Genomic DNA, 18082 nt, shown 5'->3' with positions numbered 1-18082 from the left:
GATGTCCCGGTCCCGTCCCATCTCGACCGAGACTGGGACAATCCTAGGACGGGCCGGGACACGGGACAGATTTTCTTTCCCATTACTGTTCATTGGGATGGAACCGGGACGGGCCTATTCTGGTCCCAATCTGTCCCATGAACAGCCTTAGTTCAAAGTGGCAGGGGTGGGATTTGATTCCACAACCCCTTGGCCATTTGGGCCAACAAAAAGAAAGATGACTATTGGGTCATCAAAAATTTTTTAACCTTATAATGCAAACAAAAATATAAGTTGACTTTTTTACTGTGACTTCAGCTTATGACAACAATTTACCTGAGGATGACAAGTCGTAATTAAGAAATAACAAGTCTAAATTTGATATTAACAAAGCAACTTTTCCTGATACATAACAAGAAGTAACATGTACATTAATTAAAAATAACCATAATTTATTTGAAAATGACACGTCTTTACTGGAAAATGACAAGTCTAAACTTGAGATTAACAATGTGTCTTTTCCTGATACATAATAAGAAATAACATGTACATTAATTAAAAATGATCATAATTTATTTGAAAAGGACACGTCTTTATTGGAAAACGATAAGTCTAAACTTGATATTAACAAAGCAACTTTTCTTGATACATAACAAGAAATAACATGCACATTTCCAAATAAATTGTTGTTATTTTCCACTAAAGACATGTCATTTTCAAATAAATTATAGTCTTTTTTTTTGGTAAAAAATTATAGTCATTTTTAATTAATGTACATACTATTTCTTATTATGTATCAGGAAAAGACACATTGTTAATTTCAAGTTTAAACTTGTTGTTTTTTTAATAAAGACGTGTTATTTTCAAATAAATTATGGTTATTTTTAATTAATATACATGTTACTTTTTATTATGTATCAGGAAAAGTTGATTTGTTAATATCAAATTTAGACTTGTTATTTTTCAATTAAGACTTGTTATCCTCAAGTAAATTGTTGTCACGGACTGAAGTCACAGTAAAAGACTTAACTTATATTTTTGCTTGCATTATAAAGTTAAGAACTTTTTGATGTTTCAATGGTTATCTTCTCTTTTGTTGGCCCAAATGGCTAAAGAGTTGTGGGATCAAATCCCACCCCTCCACTTTGAACCATATTCTCCCATATATATTGTGATGAAAAAATTTCACCAGCATTCACCACACCGGTGGCCGGCGGCCATTCGTAGGCAGTGGTTGCCAGCCACCGGTGAGGGACTGAGGTTTTTTTTAAAAAAACAAAGAGTATTTTTGTCATTTTACTGAATTTTAAAATTCTAATTTGGAAAGGACTATCTTTTCTGTCATTATATTTTCTTAACTTTTCAAATTGGCATTTCACATTTTCAAGCTTTTTTATGTATCATTTTTTCTAGATATTCTCTTATCAGAAGCAATTGTTTTTTCAAATTAAAACTAGAGGGTGCTTTTTTGGGGTGAACGGAGGGTACTTTTTGCTCACATGATTTTCGGCGCAAATCCCAAATTTGTTTATATTTTAAAATCTCAATATCTTCTCTTCCGATGTCCAAATCGAATCGAGCCAATCAATAGTCCAAAATAAAAAACAAATGCAGAAATATCAACTTTTGGATTTCAAAATAAAATAATGAAAATCTTCTCGAGCTACGGCCGCTGCCATAACTCGCCTTCTTCCTTGATTTCCCGGCCACCTTCACAAGCCCCTCCCCAACCCCCTCAGGAAACCATGGAGAAGCTTGCTGAAGATTTGAGAATGGAAATCCTTCTTCGCTTGCCTGACTTTAAATCTATCCTGCGTTGCAAGTGTTTATCCAAGTCATGGTACTCATTGATCTCTAGCCCTAAATTCACCGATCTGCATTTTCAGCGATCTTCTTCCCAACACGCCCATCGATTCCTTTACACAAATCCTCCAGAACGAATAAGGTCCATAGATATCAATGCCTCATTCAATGATCATTCTGCTACTATCGAGCTTGATTTCCCCCTTATCAAACCATACACTGATATTAACATCATTACTTCTTGCAGAGGCTTTCTGCTCCTCATGCTCGTCAAAGACCAACTTCTTTTTCTATGGAATCCCACTACAGGTCTCCACAAGCAGATCTCAAATCCTCCGCTTCCATGGGTACCTACAATTTCGTATGGCTTTTGTTATGATGAATCCGTTGATGATTACTTAGTGGTCGCATTTAACTTCAATGATCCATCTTGGTTGGAAAGCTTTGTGATCTTCTCTCTAAGAACCAATTCATGGCAAAAACTTACTATCAGTGATAGTTACCAACTTCCCAAGATAACAATCCCTTTCCCAGTTAAATCTGGTTCTTTCCTGAACGGCTCAATTCATTGGTTAATCTCGTGTTGTGATCCACCCCAGGTAGAAGCAAAGATCATTGCATTGGATATAACAACAAAGGATTTACGAGAAATTCCTGGGCCACCTGATGATGATGATAATTGCATGAACTATGATCTGGGAGTGCTTGGAGGATTCCTTACTATAACTTCTTATTACAAACACAACTCCTTGGGTGAAGTTAAGATATGGAGGATGAGAGAATATGGAGTGAAGTCATCTTGGACCAAGTTGATATCTTTGTCAGGTCAAAGGAAGATCAGTTATATTTTGCCATTATGCTTCACCAAAGATGGGGAAATTCTTGCCGTAGATAGTGGTATAGGATTATCAAAATGGAGTGACGGCAGTGGAAACCTACTAGAATATCTTGAGTTCTGGGGTCGTCCACACAAATCCTGGGTTCAATATACTGAGACCATACATTCCCTCCCTTTGACAGCTAGTTTCCTCAGTACTTGACTTTCAGGTACTTTTGACATTCTTTACTTTTTATCTCTCGTGTTTATCGTTTTCTCTAACTAAAGTATATATTTACTATTTTAACATAGATTTTAATTTAGTTTTTTAACTTTTAAAAGCATACTTTTAGTTTTTTAACTTTTAAAAGCATAAGTTTTTGAATCTTAAAATTACTAATAAAAAATAATGATATTGAGGTCTTAAATATTAATAAAATATTCTTAAATGCTAACATTTTTAATTTAATTTTCAAATTAACCATAATTGTTACAAAAAAAAGTCATTTGAGCCTAATGATTTTAGAGTTGAATGATTAAAAATATTTTTTTAAAGTTAAGGGGTCAAATTAAAACTTTATATAAAATAAATGACTAAATATGTGCTTCATTTTTTTTCCTAAAACTAATTTACCTAACTTATGAAATATATATATATATGTATATGCTAATGTTATACACTTATACATAAGTATTTTATGGAGATTATGTTATATTTATTATAATTATTAATTTATTTGACTTACTTAATATATATAAATTCGTTAAATAGTTCTCTTATTAATAATAACAGCGATTAATAATGTCTTCTGTAAATAATTAAAAACATATTTTTTAAAGTTAATGGGTCAAATTAAAACTTTATATAAAGTAAATGACTAAATATATGCTTCATTTTTTTTATTTACCGAAGATGTAAGTAATGTTATGAACGAATTATTTCATTGTAAATAGAAGTTATCAATTACTACTATCATGTAAGGTGGGCCTTATGAGAAGTCGGTGCTGGCCTTCTGCATGACGCAGTACTAGCTACTTCTAATAGATCTACATGTACTCATCACTGGCTCCAAGGAGCCGGTTTTGCTTAATATCATCAATTTATTTTATTATTCATATTTATTATTTTTTTAAATTAATTTATCTAACTTATAATTAATATATCATCTAATATTACGTACGGGTATTTTCAAGAGGTCATATAGCATTTGTTACAAGTAGTTAATTTATCTCACTTCTTTAATTTATACAAATTAGTTAAATATATCTTTTGGAACACAATTCTAGTCCTAAAAAACTGATTATGTAATTTTTTTTTGTTGTTGTTGTTTTTTTTTTTTTTTTTCCTTTGGCTTTTGTAATAGCAGGACAGTTTAGCGGCCAGCCTTCATGCTCTTCATCTTCATCATGATGATGATGGTGGGATATAGATGGTGCTGGCCTCTATGAAGTACAGCTACTTCTAAGAGATCTACATGTACTCATCACTGGCTCCAAGGAGCCGGTTTTGCTTAATATCTCAATTTATTTTATTATTCATATTTATATTTATTTTTTTTAAATTAATTTATCTAACTTATAATTATATATCATCTAATATTACGTACGGGTATTTTCAAGAGGTCATATAGCATTTGTTACAATTAGTTAATTTATCTCACTTCTTTAATTTGTACACAATTAGTTAAATATATCTTTTGGAACCCAATTTCTAGTCCTAAAAAACTGATTGTAATTTTGTTTTGTTGTTGTGTTTTTTTTTTTGTTTTTTTTTTTCCTTTGGCTTTTGTAATAGCAGGACAGTTTAGCGGCCAGCCTTCATGCTCTTCAATCTTCATCATGATGATGATGGGGGATACATAATGGGCTCATTAATAGAGGGCGTGTTTGGAACAACTTATAAGTAGTTTATAAGTAATTTTTTAATAATAATTTATGAAATATGAGACAAGTATGTGAGAGAAGTTTTATCTCAATTTACGTGAAACATACTTATATGGATTTTTTAAGCCTTCCCAATAGGCCCAGAGCCGACAACTTTGTTGTACACAGAATGTCTTATTACTATTAGGATTCTTTTCTTGTACTTCTAATATATACGCTGAAGGAATAACATATCATAATTGTATATATTATGGTATTAGTCTCTTCAGAGACTTTTATTTTCTAGTTTTCTATGATTCTGCCTCTTTACATAATTAAATTTTAATCTTTTTGCAGCCATAATGCACGTTCATGCTAATATATAAATTTATCTACTACTGATTGAATTTAATTATCTGAGTTTTGACTTATAATAATTTAAAATTAAATTTGAATTGGATACTAAAGTTCATTCTCTAATTAACATTTTCATAATTCATGGGTTTGTTTAATTTCATGCAGAAGAGGAAATAATATTTCATTAAAAATAAGGAAAACGCCTTGATAATCAAGTTTAAACAGAAAAGGAGGAAAAAAAAAATCTAATCTTTTGTGCTATGTGTGTGTGTACAAAAGATTCTTTTCCCCTTCAGGCGGCTAGCTAAAGAATGGGGGAAAGGAATCCAAGTCTTTTCTTCATACGGAAGGAAATGATTTCCATGGTAACAGCAAGCTAGGAATCGACATACCATCGCTGTGAAAATAAAGGGGACCATAAATCAATCTCATCTTGTCGATCGAACTCCCATACAAAAACATAAACAAGTTCATCAGATTTTGTCAGGCTTTTAGCTTAAAGCTTATAGTAGAGGACCATGGCAACTGGAGGACAAAAATCAGTAGCCTCCATCCTCTTGGTACTGAACCTAGTTTTGTACTTCATTGTCACAGCAATTGCTTCCTGGGCAATGAACCACGGCATTCAAAGATCTCGTGAAACAGGTATTCATATATATAAGTTCTTCATATGTTCATATCACTCAAGAAAATCTTGCTGTTAAATAACTAACCCCACACACACACACACACACACACCCGCAGCTGTATTTCACAGAATTGCGATAAATGAGCCGCATTATTTATTGCTTATGAGCAATGTGTGTGAATCCATAAATTTTATTGCTTTATGCATTGATATAGGGAAAATTGCTGAAAAATCCCCCCACTGCAAAATTTTATTGTCCAAAGGTGTATCAGATTTGTTTAAGGATCATGCAGATGCAACTATCTTCAACAGGTGTAACCCTTCTTCAGTTGTACGCAGATGTACAAAAACAAAAGACATTTGCACGTAACTGAGAAGGAGTTACCCGCAGCTTAAAGACCTGAGTTCTTAAGTATTTTGCACAAAATTTTGCAAGGAGAGATTTTTTTCAGTAATTTTCCCATTGATATATATATATATATATATATTGATTTAAGTTTAATGGCTGGGTTGGATCGAGTAGAAAAGAATTGTGTTTTCCTTTGAGTAAAGTTACGTGTTTGAAATTTATTGATTGATGATAAAAAAAAAAAATAACAATGATGGTTATGGGAATGCAGCCTCAAATCTGTCGCCTCCAGTTCAGTTATTTCCAATATATTTCCCAATGGGGAATGCAGCAACTGGGGTGTTCATACTCTTCTCTCTGATTGCTGGTGTGGTGGGATTCACCACCTCACTGACAGGATTGCAGAATGTTTCCAGTTGGAGGGTCCCTAGCTTATATGCAGCAGCCACTTCTTCACTCACATCTTGGGCTCTCACTTTACTTGCCATGGGGTAATCATCACTCTTATCATTAAATCTCTCCTTTTATTCATCCAGTACTCACTCACCTGTTCATTAATTTCATCAATGCCTTTTATATATATGCTGCAGATTGGCTTTAAAGAGATTGAACTTGGCTGGACTGACTCAAACCTGGTAAGCATTTACTTCATCATCAATAATCTTGGCAAGAAATTAAAGATCTAGACTTGTTGGGCAGAGAGATACAACAAAGATTATATTGTGCATTAATTCTTGCAGCGCACTCTGGAGATTATCACAATAGTTGTGAGTGGAACACAAATGTTGTGCACTGGTGTGATCCATGCAGGGGTTTCCGGCTGATTCTAATTATAAGCTATACAGAATGATGATGGCATAGCAAGTCCTGCAAGATATTCCACAATATCAATCACAATTGTTTACACCTTTTCTTTTGTTCTTTTATTTTATGTCTGAGAGACAGTAACTATACATGGATTGTTAAATTGTAATTTGTTTGTGTGCATTTTCAGTTTTTCACTACCAGTCACTGCCATATTTCAGTTCATTTGTGTGTGCGCGCGCGCGTGTAATGAATCTGGAAAAAAAAAAAAAAAGATGATTGTGAGACAGAAGACACAACAGAAAAGCACTGTTCATGAAAATGATTCGTTGAGTGAAAAAGCAAATCATTGGGTACCATGAGATATTTAAGATGAACGTGAAAAAGGGGCATTCCGAGAATCGAACTCGGGACCTCTCGCACCCGAAGCGAGAATCATACCACTAGACCAAATGCCCAGTTGTTGTGTTTGGACTTTACAGACGTCTCAAGTATATGCATTATGCAGCGGCCATTCTTGTAATATTCATTTTTATTTTTTTTTGTCAAATAATAATTATTTAAATTTGACAAAATCACAAAAAAAGACAGTGAAATTAGAAAATTGTAAATTAGGACCCATGACGATATTAATATGGGTTTTAAAAATAATAATATGGATTTTGACAATAATTTTTACGAACTATTCTTGTGGGCAATTTTTTTAATTTCATGTTTTTTTTTTGCTATTTTCTTTTTAAATTTTCATCCCCCGTGCTTTTGTTATTTTTTATCCTTCAATCAAAATTTTTAAAGGAGCTCACATCAGACTTATATTCACAAGAGGTTGAACTCAACTAAGTGGTTAAGAAACATATGCTCAGAATCATTAATCCCAAGGTTATGAGCGGATGATAGTACTAAAGTCATAGCTTGTATAATTTTTGAATAATGTTCTCAACTAAAAAAATTGAATAATTGTTTTTGACCTATAGTTTTCTTTATTTGTTGTCGATGTTCACTTGTTCCTGGGACTAATTTTTGACTAAAAATTGAATAATTGTTTTTGAGCGTGACTAATTTCAAATCTTTGTTGGTTTAGAAAAGAAATATCAATAATCCGCCGGTTGAAGTTGTGCCGGCATTCCTGGGAAATCTCAGCCGCGGGCACAGGAACGCTAATAAGGAAGCATGAAGCATTGAAACTATGCATCGAAGCGTTCCCTGGAAAACAATCAATTGCACTACGAATCATAGAGTTTGTCAAATTGGATTATCGCGACAAACTTTATCTTCATTTCATTTCCCTCTCCTTTACAGTTTGACACTTACCCATGAACTGTAAGCATGGCGCTTTTCTTTTGGTCGCTTCCCCATCGACTATACCTCTAAATTCTGGTCCTAAGTCCGTAACTTTCCCAAAATTTGGCCCAACCCCCTGTGCATTCCTTCAGGCGAAGACGACCCTTTGGGTGGTGAAGAAGACGGGCCTTCAAATTAGAGCTTCAGCTGGTGATAATGGTGGCACAACAAATTGGTCTAAGTGGATACCACCACCAGCGCTCTCGCTGCTGATAAAGTTCTCAGATTGATTGCAGGTGCCACTGCTAGCCCAATTGGTCAGTACATAGCTTCACCCACCACGTTTCTCCATTCTATAGACCCCCGAATCAAATTGGTGAGTGAGTTCGAAATCAATTTAAGGTTTTTATTATAGGATCCTGGATTCTCGAGTTTTGTCAATGAATTGAGATGAAATTGTTTAAGGAAGCTCTTTGATTTTGAGGTTGCAATATTTTATTGGTGAATGGATAATAGCAGGTGCAAAATAATAGTTTAATTCCCTGTCATATACCTTTATATACTTGGCAATGACAACTAAGTATATTATTCCTGAGATTGCTAACATGGGTTTTTCCTTTTGTTTACTAAGAAAAGTATAGCTTTGGTTTGCTACTGCCCGGTGTAATTTGTGTTATCCTTAAAATGTCCTAGAAGTCGTTGATAGAGGGCAATGTAATTACCGAAATTAAAACATGAGCAAATTGATGAGCACACCAATTTCCATCCATTTCATAAAATAGGAAATGAGGATATGGTAATTATTTTTTATTAGCTGAGTTCTTGAATAAAGTTATTTGAACATGGTAATGAAGTTTTCTTTTATACAAGTTGGAGTGCTTTAGATATGGTCTATATATAAATGTTGAAGATTTCTCATTATCCATAAATCATGGTGGAATGATCAGCAATTGTTTGATATTACAGAATCTACTGTCTGGCTGTATTTTTTTGATTGTCTCCAATTTGTGCGCGCGCTTGCTTGCTTTTTTATAATTAAATCAGGCTACTTTTACAGGTATGGGTTTTGGCTTTGGTTGTTCTGCCAGCAAGATCACATATAGTCATGCGTCGCTTTGGATTAGTTATATATTTGACTCTGCTGTCAATTTCAACTCTGCCAAAAGACGTTTGGGTGGTAAGTAATTTGAAGCTATTGACTCATCTGGCTCAGGGGGTAGAGGTATTGGTTAGTCGTTATTAAGCCTTGATGCCCCTTAAAGTTATGCTGATGATAGAATCCTATCCAACTCAAGATTTTCACAACACATGCACAAACGTCATGGATGTGCCAAGTTCATTATGCCAGCTGAGGTGGTTGTCCTTAAGCCATGATGCCATATGCATATGTAGATGGCTTGTTTAATGCTTTATAAAATGTATATTTGGTGCGTTGTTCATCAATTTGAGGTCCACGGTGTTGTCAGATGCTCTACCTGATGTCCGCTGTTTTCCCCCCTTTGCCTTCACTAGTGGTATTTAGCCTGTCTTTCATATTCAACTATGCTCATAGTTGATTGCTTATTTCATGAAATAATTTAACCCATTTGAAATCTTACTTACTCTTAGTCCCTGAAGAAGGATGATCAAACTAGTATATTGTAAGTGAAGGACCTTTTGCACCAAGCACAACATTCCCCCTCCCCTCTTTTATCTCGTCACTGAGACTTGTTGACAAATTTATATTTGTTTCCATATTGGGATGATGTGCTAGTTAAAGAATTTCCTCATTCTACGATTGTGCAGGATCAATTGGCAAGAGTGTATTTACTCTCAGGATTGTTATTCATAATGTTAGGGCTTGGTTCAGATGGTGTACCCCCACTCGTCCAGTCAAGAACCCCACCTCCTGCCATGATGGGTCTTCCTAATCTTCCTGTATCTTTAAGAGGTTATTCTTATGTAATCATGAAGTTAGGTCCGCTAACCTTTACAAGGAAAGGCTTATCTGTTGCAAGCACCGCTGCATGTTTAACTTTCATTGTAAGGGACTTTCCTCACTTCTTCCTCTACTTTCTTTCACTTTTAAATCTTTGGCATTTAATTAAGGGAAAATCCCAAAAAGTGATAGCTGAATTTCAAAATTCCAAATCAGTATTCGTTACTATACTCATAAAGGAAATAACTACATTCAAAGAGCAAATGACAACCCATTTTATAGTAATTCCTGATTTGGCATTTTGAATTCAGTAGTCACTTTTTTGGGGTTTTCCTTTAATTAAAAGCTAGTACACATTTGTTTTGCACTTTATACAGAAGTCATGACTTGTGTGTGTATGAGAATTGGCTTTTTGTTCATTTGAAAGGTATTTCAAAGTGCGAGCCTCTGCCTTGCAACCACAACCCCAGAACAACTAGCATTTGCACTGCGATGGTTTTTGCTCCCTCTAAGACACATAGGCGTCTCTGTGTCAGAAATTGTGCTTACCCTTCTGCTCTCATTGAGATTCGTCAGTCTAGTTTTTGATGAGGTAAGAGAATAGCGAAGATTTCTGCATCAATATTATTTGATAATGTGAGGTTTAGTTTTTTAGCTTTCAATATCATGTTCCGTTCAGTTGGTGCAAAGGAACAGCATTTTTTACTTTTGATGTGGCAATTTTCTAAAGGATATATTATTAATAATCAACACTGATTTCATCGCATTGCAAGGAAAAGAGACTGAAATAATGCACAACAACAGCAGCTTCAATAGTTTCTAACTTGTAACCTAATTTGGCCAAACTCATGAATCGAATTTCCCTTCTTCCCCTATTTCGTTGCAGGTTCGGAATGTTGCTTTGGGGATTATATCTCGAAGGATAAATTGGAAACAGCTAACTGTTTTGGAGACAATTGATGGTAAGTAAATATTTATTGCTCTTGCTCTTGATTCCGGGCATCAGCAGACAATGGAAGGCATAGTACAGCTTTTTGCTGTTTTTTTTTCACATTACCAATTGATGGGTATCATCTAAAATTGTCTTGTTCATTAATCTTATTTAGATTCTCTAGACTTAACATTGATTCTTATAGAATGTCTATGCATAAGCAATTGATATGTAGGTATTGGATCATGATCTGATATCCTGAACTGAATGTTTGGAATAGTGTTCTATAGCATGTTACTATAATAATCTGTCAGGATTGATCCTGAATAAAATAGCTAAACTGAAGTCCATTTGTTCCTTTCTATTCGAACAACGTAGGTTAATGTTAAATCCAGTTTCAATTCACAACCTTTAAATGAATTAGCGAAGATACTTCTTCATTTTGATGATTGTTTTCCTTTCCTTTTTCCCTTCTGGGTTCATGACTACAGTTTTTTTTAACTACTTCCGGCGCATATTCAAAAATATCTTCAGCCATGCAGAGCAAATTTCTCAGGTTTGTCAAATTTGCATGGATCTGACCTCTTTTATCTCATTGCCCTCTTTCAATCTTGTTTAAACATCTTGAGCTTATCATATTTTTTAATTCATTCACCATTAATCTGTTTCAATCATCAACAACATCATCATTTAACCTTTTTATCTTTTTGTAATAGTTATTTTTAACTTGTCTCTGCTTTGTACAGATCCATGTCTTAAAAACTCTGAGCTGTATTATGTTTCTTTCAGTTCTAAGCTGCAAAAACAGTTTAAACATTTGCCCTGGTTGATTTCAACTAAGTTTGTTAAGGACCATGTTAGAAAATCTCATGTGTCCCTTATGTATTCAAGAGTTGCCTTCTGATAGCTCAACAAATAATTACTGCAGGCTATGATAGTCAGAGGTTTTTAAGGGGACAGTGGCTCTCATAAGATCTACTTCTTGTCTGAGTCATCTCTTCTGGCATGGCCGATTTCTTATCGCTGTTGTGTTTAACAGTTCTCATAGGAGCAGCCATCCTGTCTGAGCGCTACCTTGTCTAGGACAGGTATATACCTCTTTGGCATTTGTATAAAATGGAAATTTTATTTTTATACGCATGTGTGTGTGTATGCACAAGTCATTTTATTTCTCATTTTCTGGATTAGCAGGTGGAAAATGATGGGGTCTCTCTGTGTGACAGAAGACAGAGCCACCCTACTTAATTATATAGTTGCCCCGTGAGGATGTTAATTAAAGGGGCATGTTGATACAGAGGGGTAAAAAACTTTTAGACTATGAGAGAATTTGGATTAGCATTTTGGTTTCTGTTAGTTGAATTTATTCAATTATTTACTTGGTCTTTATGATAGTGTTTTTGAGCGTGTGCTTGCTCAACCTGTGTATTCAACATTTTACTCTCATGTTTAGCACAGGTGAAAGAATAAATACAAGTCAGTGCAACTTCCAGTCTTAAGTTTTAATTTACAATTTTAATGGTAAATTTATTTTTATATGAAAAATGGACAGTTAAATATATCTTTATATCTTTTTATTTTTTTATATATTAAAATAAAAAATTATTTAAAATAAGATTACATATATGAACTGCTCAAATTGAAATTAAATCTTTAAGAATCAACATTTAACTTATTCTAAGATGGGAGATAGTATATCATGCTATGGATATGGGAAGAGGAACAATTCATTTGGTGGAGCCAACACGTTGTTGACATGACCAGGTCCTTTTCGGCGCCGACGTATTGACAAAGTATTTTCCGGGAAAAAGCTGCGTATAACTCATTCTATAGCCTTCCAAATGAATACACACCCCAATAACCACAAGCTTCTATCTTTGGTCCAAATACAATAGCTCATACCCAGAACCGTGGAGAATCTTCCCGCAGAAGTTATATTGGAAATCCTTCTGCGCTTGCCCATCAAATCTCTCCTGCGTTTCAGGTGTGTCTCCAAGCCCTGGCTCTCTCTCATCTCTAGTCCCCATTTTTCGTAGATTTGCATTTTCAACACTCTTCCCTACACACCCATCGAATCTTTACTTTTATTCTTCAGAAACTCTCTCTTCCAAATTTCAATCTCTAGATCTCAATGCGCCCCTTCATGATGCTGCTTCTTTTGTAAGCCTCGGTTTTCCTCGTAGCTCACCATCCTATCAATTGCAGATTATGGGTTATTGCAGAGGGTTCTTGTTTCTAGAGCTTGATTCTGATTCTCAGCTTGTTATATGGAACCCTTCAAACCCGTGTCTGCAAAATATCCCACCAATTCCTTCTCACTTTCTGCATTTCTGTATGGCTTTGGTTATGATTCATTCACTGATGATTACTTAATAGTGTTAGCATTATACAACTCCAACAGTTCATCTGTTTCTGGTACAGAGATTCATATCTTCTCTGTGAGAACCAATTCATGGAAACAACTTGAGGGATGTTTCACATTTATCAGTCCAATCGATCGACCTGATCCTAGCACTGGTTCAGTGGCTGGTTCGACCTTAAACGGTGCTATTCATTGGTTGGCTTTGTGTGCTGAAGCGGGGCAAGCTTCATCACACGCAGCAATAATATCATTGGATTTAACAGAAAAGAGTTTACGAAACATGTGAATTGAAAGAACTTGGAGGATGTCTTAGTCTAATTGGAACGAATAATTCAAACCAAATTGAGATTTGGATGATGAGAGAATATGGGGTGGAATCATCTGGAGTATGCATATGTGCTTGTCTCTTGCTGATGAACTTCTGGCTTACTACATTTCACCAATATGCTTCACCAAGATGGTCAAGTTGTTGCAGTGTGTGGTACAAGTTTGATGAAGTTGGATGAGAAAGGAGAAGTAGCAGATGTTCTGGTCACGATTTGGATGGGTTTGATGCAGATGGAGTAGTTTATGCTGAGAGTCTTTTTTGCCTCCGCTGTGGTCAAGAGCAGAGCTTGGAACACTAGCTGTCTAGCTGTCCTCTAATCTTAATGTCGCATATAAGAAACTAAACTGGACTTAATTAGTTCTGTTGGTTTTTCTGCGCTTCTAATTCCTTTTTATGTGTACCAGATAAACCTTGGAAGTAATCAACAAGAAGGATTGGATAGAGATATATATATATATATATATATATATATATGATACTACCTCTTCTCCTTAACATAAGAATTACTTAATTAATTTGAATAAATTAAAAAAATTAGTTAAGCTAATTATTTGTAACAAATATGAGTTGATTTTTATAAAGTATCCTTTTTAATTATGACTACTTTTGAATTTCAACTCTCTTTATATGTGTAATCATTATGGATACTTTAGAAAATAAATTACAAATTTAGGAGACAAAATAAATTGAGATCTTATATTTAAAACCAAATTAATATTCAGATAATTTTTATTTAAGGACCAAAGGTAATAATATGTAAGATTAAGACTCTGTTTGAATTTTATTTTGATCTTAAATATAAGACCCCAATCCACTTTGTCTCCCATATTTATACATTTTTTTTTTTCAAAGTAGCCCTTCTAACAATGATTTTTCTAGTCAATACACTTAATAAGTAAGGATATTTTAGGAAAGACAACATTTATTTAGAACAAATAACTAACTCAATTTACTTTCTTAATCTCTTCAAATTAGTCAACCGGCTCTTATATTAGGATAGAAGGTAATAACAAATTTTACTTGAATATGTAAGATTCATTATATATGATTTATAAATAAATATTATACATGCCTTCATTTTCGCTTCTGCTCTGCGCTCTCTCTCTGAAAATTGAAACCCATTTCTAGGTTCCATTCATCTTCCCCGCAAGCAACAGAACTATTTTCCAGAGCGAGCGAACACTCTCTTACCTCCGGCTTCACTCTGTTCCCGAACCTTTGAGCTAGCCCCATCATGGTTCTGTTTCCAAGCTCTAAGTCTTTTCTTTTCCAAATTTCTTTAAGGAGGAATCGACTGAAACGATCGAGCGCTTTTTTTCGGTCAGCTTCACTCCATTCCAGAACAAGAAAAGCCGATTCCTCTCTCTCAGGTGCTGTCTCACACAAATTACGACGGGGAGAAAACAAGAAGCACCTTCCCGAAGAAGTGATAGTAGAGATTCTTCTTCGTTTGCCCCTGAAATCTCTCCTGCGTTTCAGGTGTGTTTCTAAGTCGTGGTTCCATCTCATTTCCGGTCTCCGTTTTGCGGAACTGCATTTACACGATCTTCCCAACACTCCTGTCGTGTCCTTGTGTCTGCTGCTGGGCAATTTCAATCCATAGATTTCAACGTTTCCTTTAATGACGATTCTGCTGTTGTAAAGCTCAATTTTCCCCGTCGTAGGACACCTGCTGATCTCGAGATCATGGGTTCTTGCCGAGGGTTTCTGTTTCTAGTTGTTAATAAAACACAAAAACTTTATCTATGGAATCCCTCCAATGGTGTCTGCAGAAAGATACCAGCATTGGATCCGGATATATTTGTATATATGTATGGCTTTGCTTACGATGAGTCCACTGATGACTACTTATTGGTTCTCGTATCAGAGGTCCTTGCTTTCTTCTCTATCAAAACCAAATCATGGGAAATACTTGCTGAGGATTGCCAATATACCTCTCAATGGGATGATGAGCCAACGGCTGGCTCGATCTTAAACGGTGCTATTCATTGGTTTGCCAAGCGTATTCAACAACCGCCACCTGAGTGTTTTTACAATCATTTCATTTGATATAATAACGAAGAATTTACGGGAGATACCTGCACCTGATGATTTTGAGTATGGTTTGGGTATTTTGGGAGTAGTTGAAGGATGCCTAACTCTAACTGAGAACCGTGATGTAATTAAGATGTGGGTGATGAGAGAATATGGAGTGAAGTCATTTTGGACTAAGCTGTATACAGTTTCTGCTTACGAGGCGCACATTGAAAGCATTTCACCATTATGCTCCACCAAAGATAGCCAACTTGTTGCCACAGACGGTACCTTAGGATTAGTAAAATTGAATGACAGAGGAGAACTGCTAGAACATCGGAAGTTTTATCCTTACCCAAGTTCGCTTGCGTGTGCAAGTGTATACACTGAAACTTTGCTCTCCCTCCCGTTAGCGTATGTGATTATTTGGAGAAGGCTCAAAGTGATAGTTACCGGTTGGGAGGATGAGGTACTTGATCCTCTACTTGTGTTGAGATGGAGTAATATTGAAAGTTGAAACCCAAAATCATGTAGACCGGCAAACATCATGATTACGGCAGTTTTGAAAATTTACCAAATGATGGAACTTTCAAGGACTGGAGGAAGTTTAATTGCTGCTAATACTATACGGTGATACTGTTAGAATATGGCTTGTTGGGATTACATGCATCCATCAATGCTAGTTAATGAATTATAAAAAGCACTTGATTATATGTGTATATATAGATGTTTTGCTATTGAAAAGCACTTTATTATGTTTAATTATGCTTTTTGTTAATTCTTGTCGTAGGAGACAGTACAGCAAATTGGCTCATGCTCTTCTCCATGATACACCGCAGCTTATAAAGGTTTGCCAGTGATGATGTAGTAGTTCTATTCAAGGTTTTTGGATGCTTTTGGATTGCTCCTTGTAATTAATAGGCTGATGGAATATCACAGTAGTGCACTCTCTTTTTGAAGAAACAGGATTCGTAGTTTGTTATGATTCTGTTTGCAGAGGAGCCGATCTGATCAATATAACGATGACATTTTCTACTGATGATTACATAAGAAAATCCATTCTAGGCCAAAGTATATCTTTCAGTGAAGATCAAATTTTAGGACTTAAAAATGATATTAATCTTTTTAAATATATTGAAAATTCGAAAAGGAAACGTCAATAAATATTTTGTTTATGGGCATGATTTTCAGTTCAAATCCTGAAAAATATTATCTTATCTCCTCCCCAAATCTGTTTTTAGAGGATCACCTATTATCTCAAATCACTACACATGCGCACACATATATTATGTGGTCACTTGTGCAGACAAATCACTACTGAAGGAAACCAGGGGCAAGCATGGAGAAGCTTCCTGAAGATTTGAAGATTGAAATACTTGTTCGCTTGCCTGTGAAATTCCTGACGCGATTAAGCGTGTCCAAGTCAGGTTCTGTTTGATATCTAGCCCTAATTTCTCCGAACTTCATTATCAGCGAACATCATCCCCAACAGCCATCGATTCCTTTACAAAATTGCTTCAGAAATTCGATCCATAGATATCAATTACACATCCTTTCATGATGATTCTGCTTCTGAAAGCTCCATTTCCCTCCTTCATCAACCTCATACTGATTTTCGTATTCTGGGTTCTTGTCGAGGCCTTGTGCTTCGCTTGCTCGAGACAGAACAGAAACTTTTCTCGTGGAATCCCTCCACCGGTTTCTGCAAACGCATCCCACCACATCCTCGTCTTTCGTGCAAATTTGTAGTTCCTTGTGGCTTTTGTTACGATGAATCCACTGATGATTACGTACTTCTGCTTGCCCATATGGTTCCTTCGGTTTATTTACAAGCTTTGAGGTTCTCTCTCAGAACCAATTCATCTGCAAAACTGCCTCTCAATTACCATCCTCATCGTACTAATAATGTACCTCCTCGTCTCCCTAGATGTGCAATCTTAGACGAAGTTCTTCATTTGTTAGTTTGGAACCCCACAGCGTCCCACAATGAAGCAAAAAATTTTGCATTCAATAACAACAAAGAGTCTTGGAGAAGTGGCCATGCCACCTGATGATATTTACTAAAATTTTGGGATTTAGGAGTACTTGAAGGGTGCCTTACTCTAATTGATTCCCAGTCTATCATTGAAGTGAAGGTATGGGTGATGAGACAACATGGGGAGAAAATATGGTGTTGGACTAAGTTATTTTCCGTGCGACATCATCATATAGCTATCAATTACTTTTATTCGCCATTATGCTTCAAAAAGATGGTCAACTTGTTGCGGAAGATAGTCATTTAGGATTATAAAAATGGAGTGATAGAGGAGAACTGCTTGAATATCGTAAATGTTATGATCCGCTAGAATTTCACAGATCTACAATTCTATATGCTGAAACTTCGCTTCCCTTTCCTTGAGACCACACTTGTGTATTTTGATCTGCAGATACTTCATGCTTCGTTAATTTTGTTCTATTTTGACTTCATTAATACAATTAATTATATATCATTCTGGTGGGATTTCAAATGCATCATTCTGCAAGAAGCTTATTTACGTATGGATAGATCTGATAAGTCAAATGTCTGAAAAGTGATTAAGAAACGCGTGGATTAGCGATATCGGATCTGTTGTTTCGTTAAAACTTGTTGCAGATTGCTAGTTGCGACATAGC

General features: G+C 35.3%; 3 protein-coding genes, 1 long non-coding RNA gene, 1 other non-coding gene and 1 pseudogene across 5 annotated transcripts; 5 read left to right on the top strand and 1 right to left on the bottom strand.

Annotated features, from left to right (window-relative positions):
- The first annotated feature begins 1724 nt into the window (after nt 1–1724).
- On the top strand, nt 1725–2822 carry LOC114719688 (F-box/kelch-repeat protein At3g23880-like). The gene has a single exon (XM_028905203.1). It carries the CDS (start codon nt 1725–1727, stop codon nt 2820–2822), a length of 1098 nt encoding a protein of 365 aa, XP_028761036.1.
- Nucleotides 2823–5261: 2439 nt separating this feature from the next.
- Nucleotides 5262–6291, top strand: LOC114719687 (membrane protein PM19L-like). Its single transcript, XM_028905202.1, has 2 exons — nt 5262–5464; nt 6068–6291. The coding sequence occupies exons 1-2, from the start codon at nt 5338–5340 to the stop codon at nt 6289–6291; spliced, it is 351 nt and encodes a 116-aa protein (XP_028761035.1). The 5' UTR covers nt 5262–5337.
- Nucleotides 6292–6394: 103 nt separating this feature from the next.
- Nucleotides 6395–6771, top strand: LOC114719695 (uncharacterized). The gene is made up of 2 exons (XR_003737927.1): nt 6395–6431; nt 6537–6771. It is a non-coding gene; the product is annotated as an uncharacterized LOC114719695 (long non-coding RNA).
- Nucleotides 6772–6986: 215 nt separating this feature from the next.
- On the bottom strand, nt 6987–7058 carry TRNAP-CGG (transfer RNA proline (anticodon CGG)). The gene has a single exon. It is a non-coding gene; the product is annotated as a tRNA-Pro (tRNA).
- Nucleotides 7059–7706: 648 nt separating this feature from the next.
- Nucleotides 7707–12105, top strand: LOC114719693 (protein ABCI12, chloroplastic-like; annotated as a pseudogene).
- An 889-nt stretch (nt 12106–12994) lies between these two features.
- LOC114719686 (F-box/kelch-repeat protein At3g06240-like) lies at nt 12995–13375 on the top strand. Its single transcript, XM_028905201.1, has one exon. It carries the CDS (start codon nt 12995–12997, stop codon nt 13373–13375), a length of 381 nt encoding a protein of 126 aa, XP_028761034.1.
- Nucleotides 13376–18082: the final 4707 nt, after the last annotated feature.

Source organism: Neltuma alba, unplaced genomic scaffold (genome assembly GCF_004799145.2).
Source record: "Neltuma alba isolate B1F8T4 unplaced genomic scaffold, ASM479914v2 tig00011936_pilon, whole genome shotgun sequence".
Taxonomy (NCBI): Eukaryota; Viridiplantae; Streptophyta; class Magnoliopsida; order Fabales; family Fabaceae; genus Neltuma; species Neltuma alba.
This window is presented reverse-complemented; position numbering and strand designations above follow the sequence as displayed.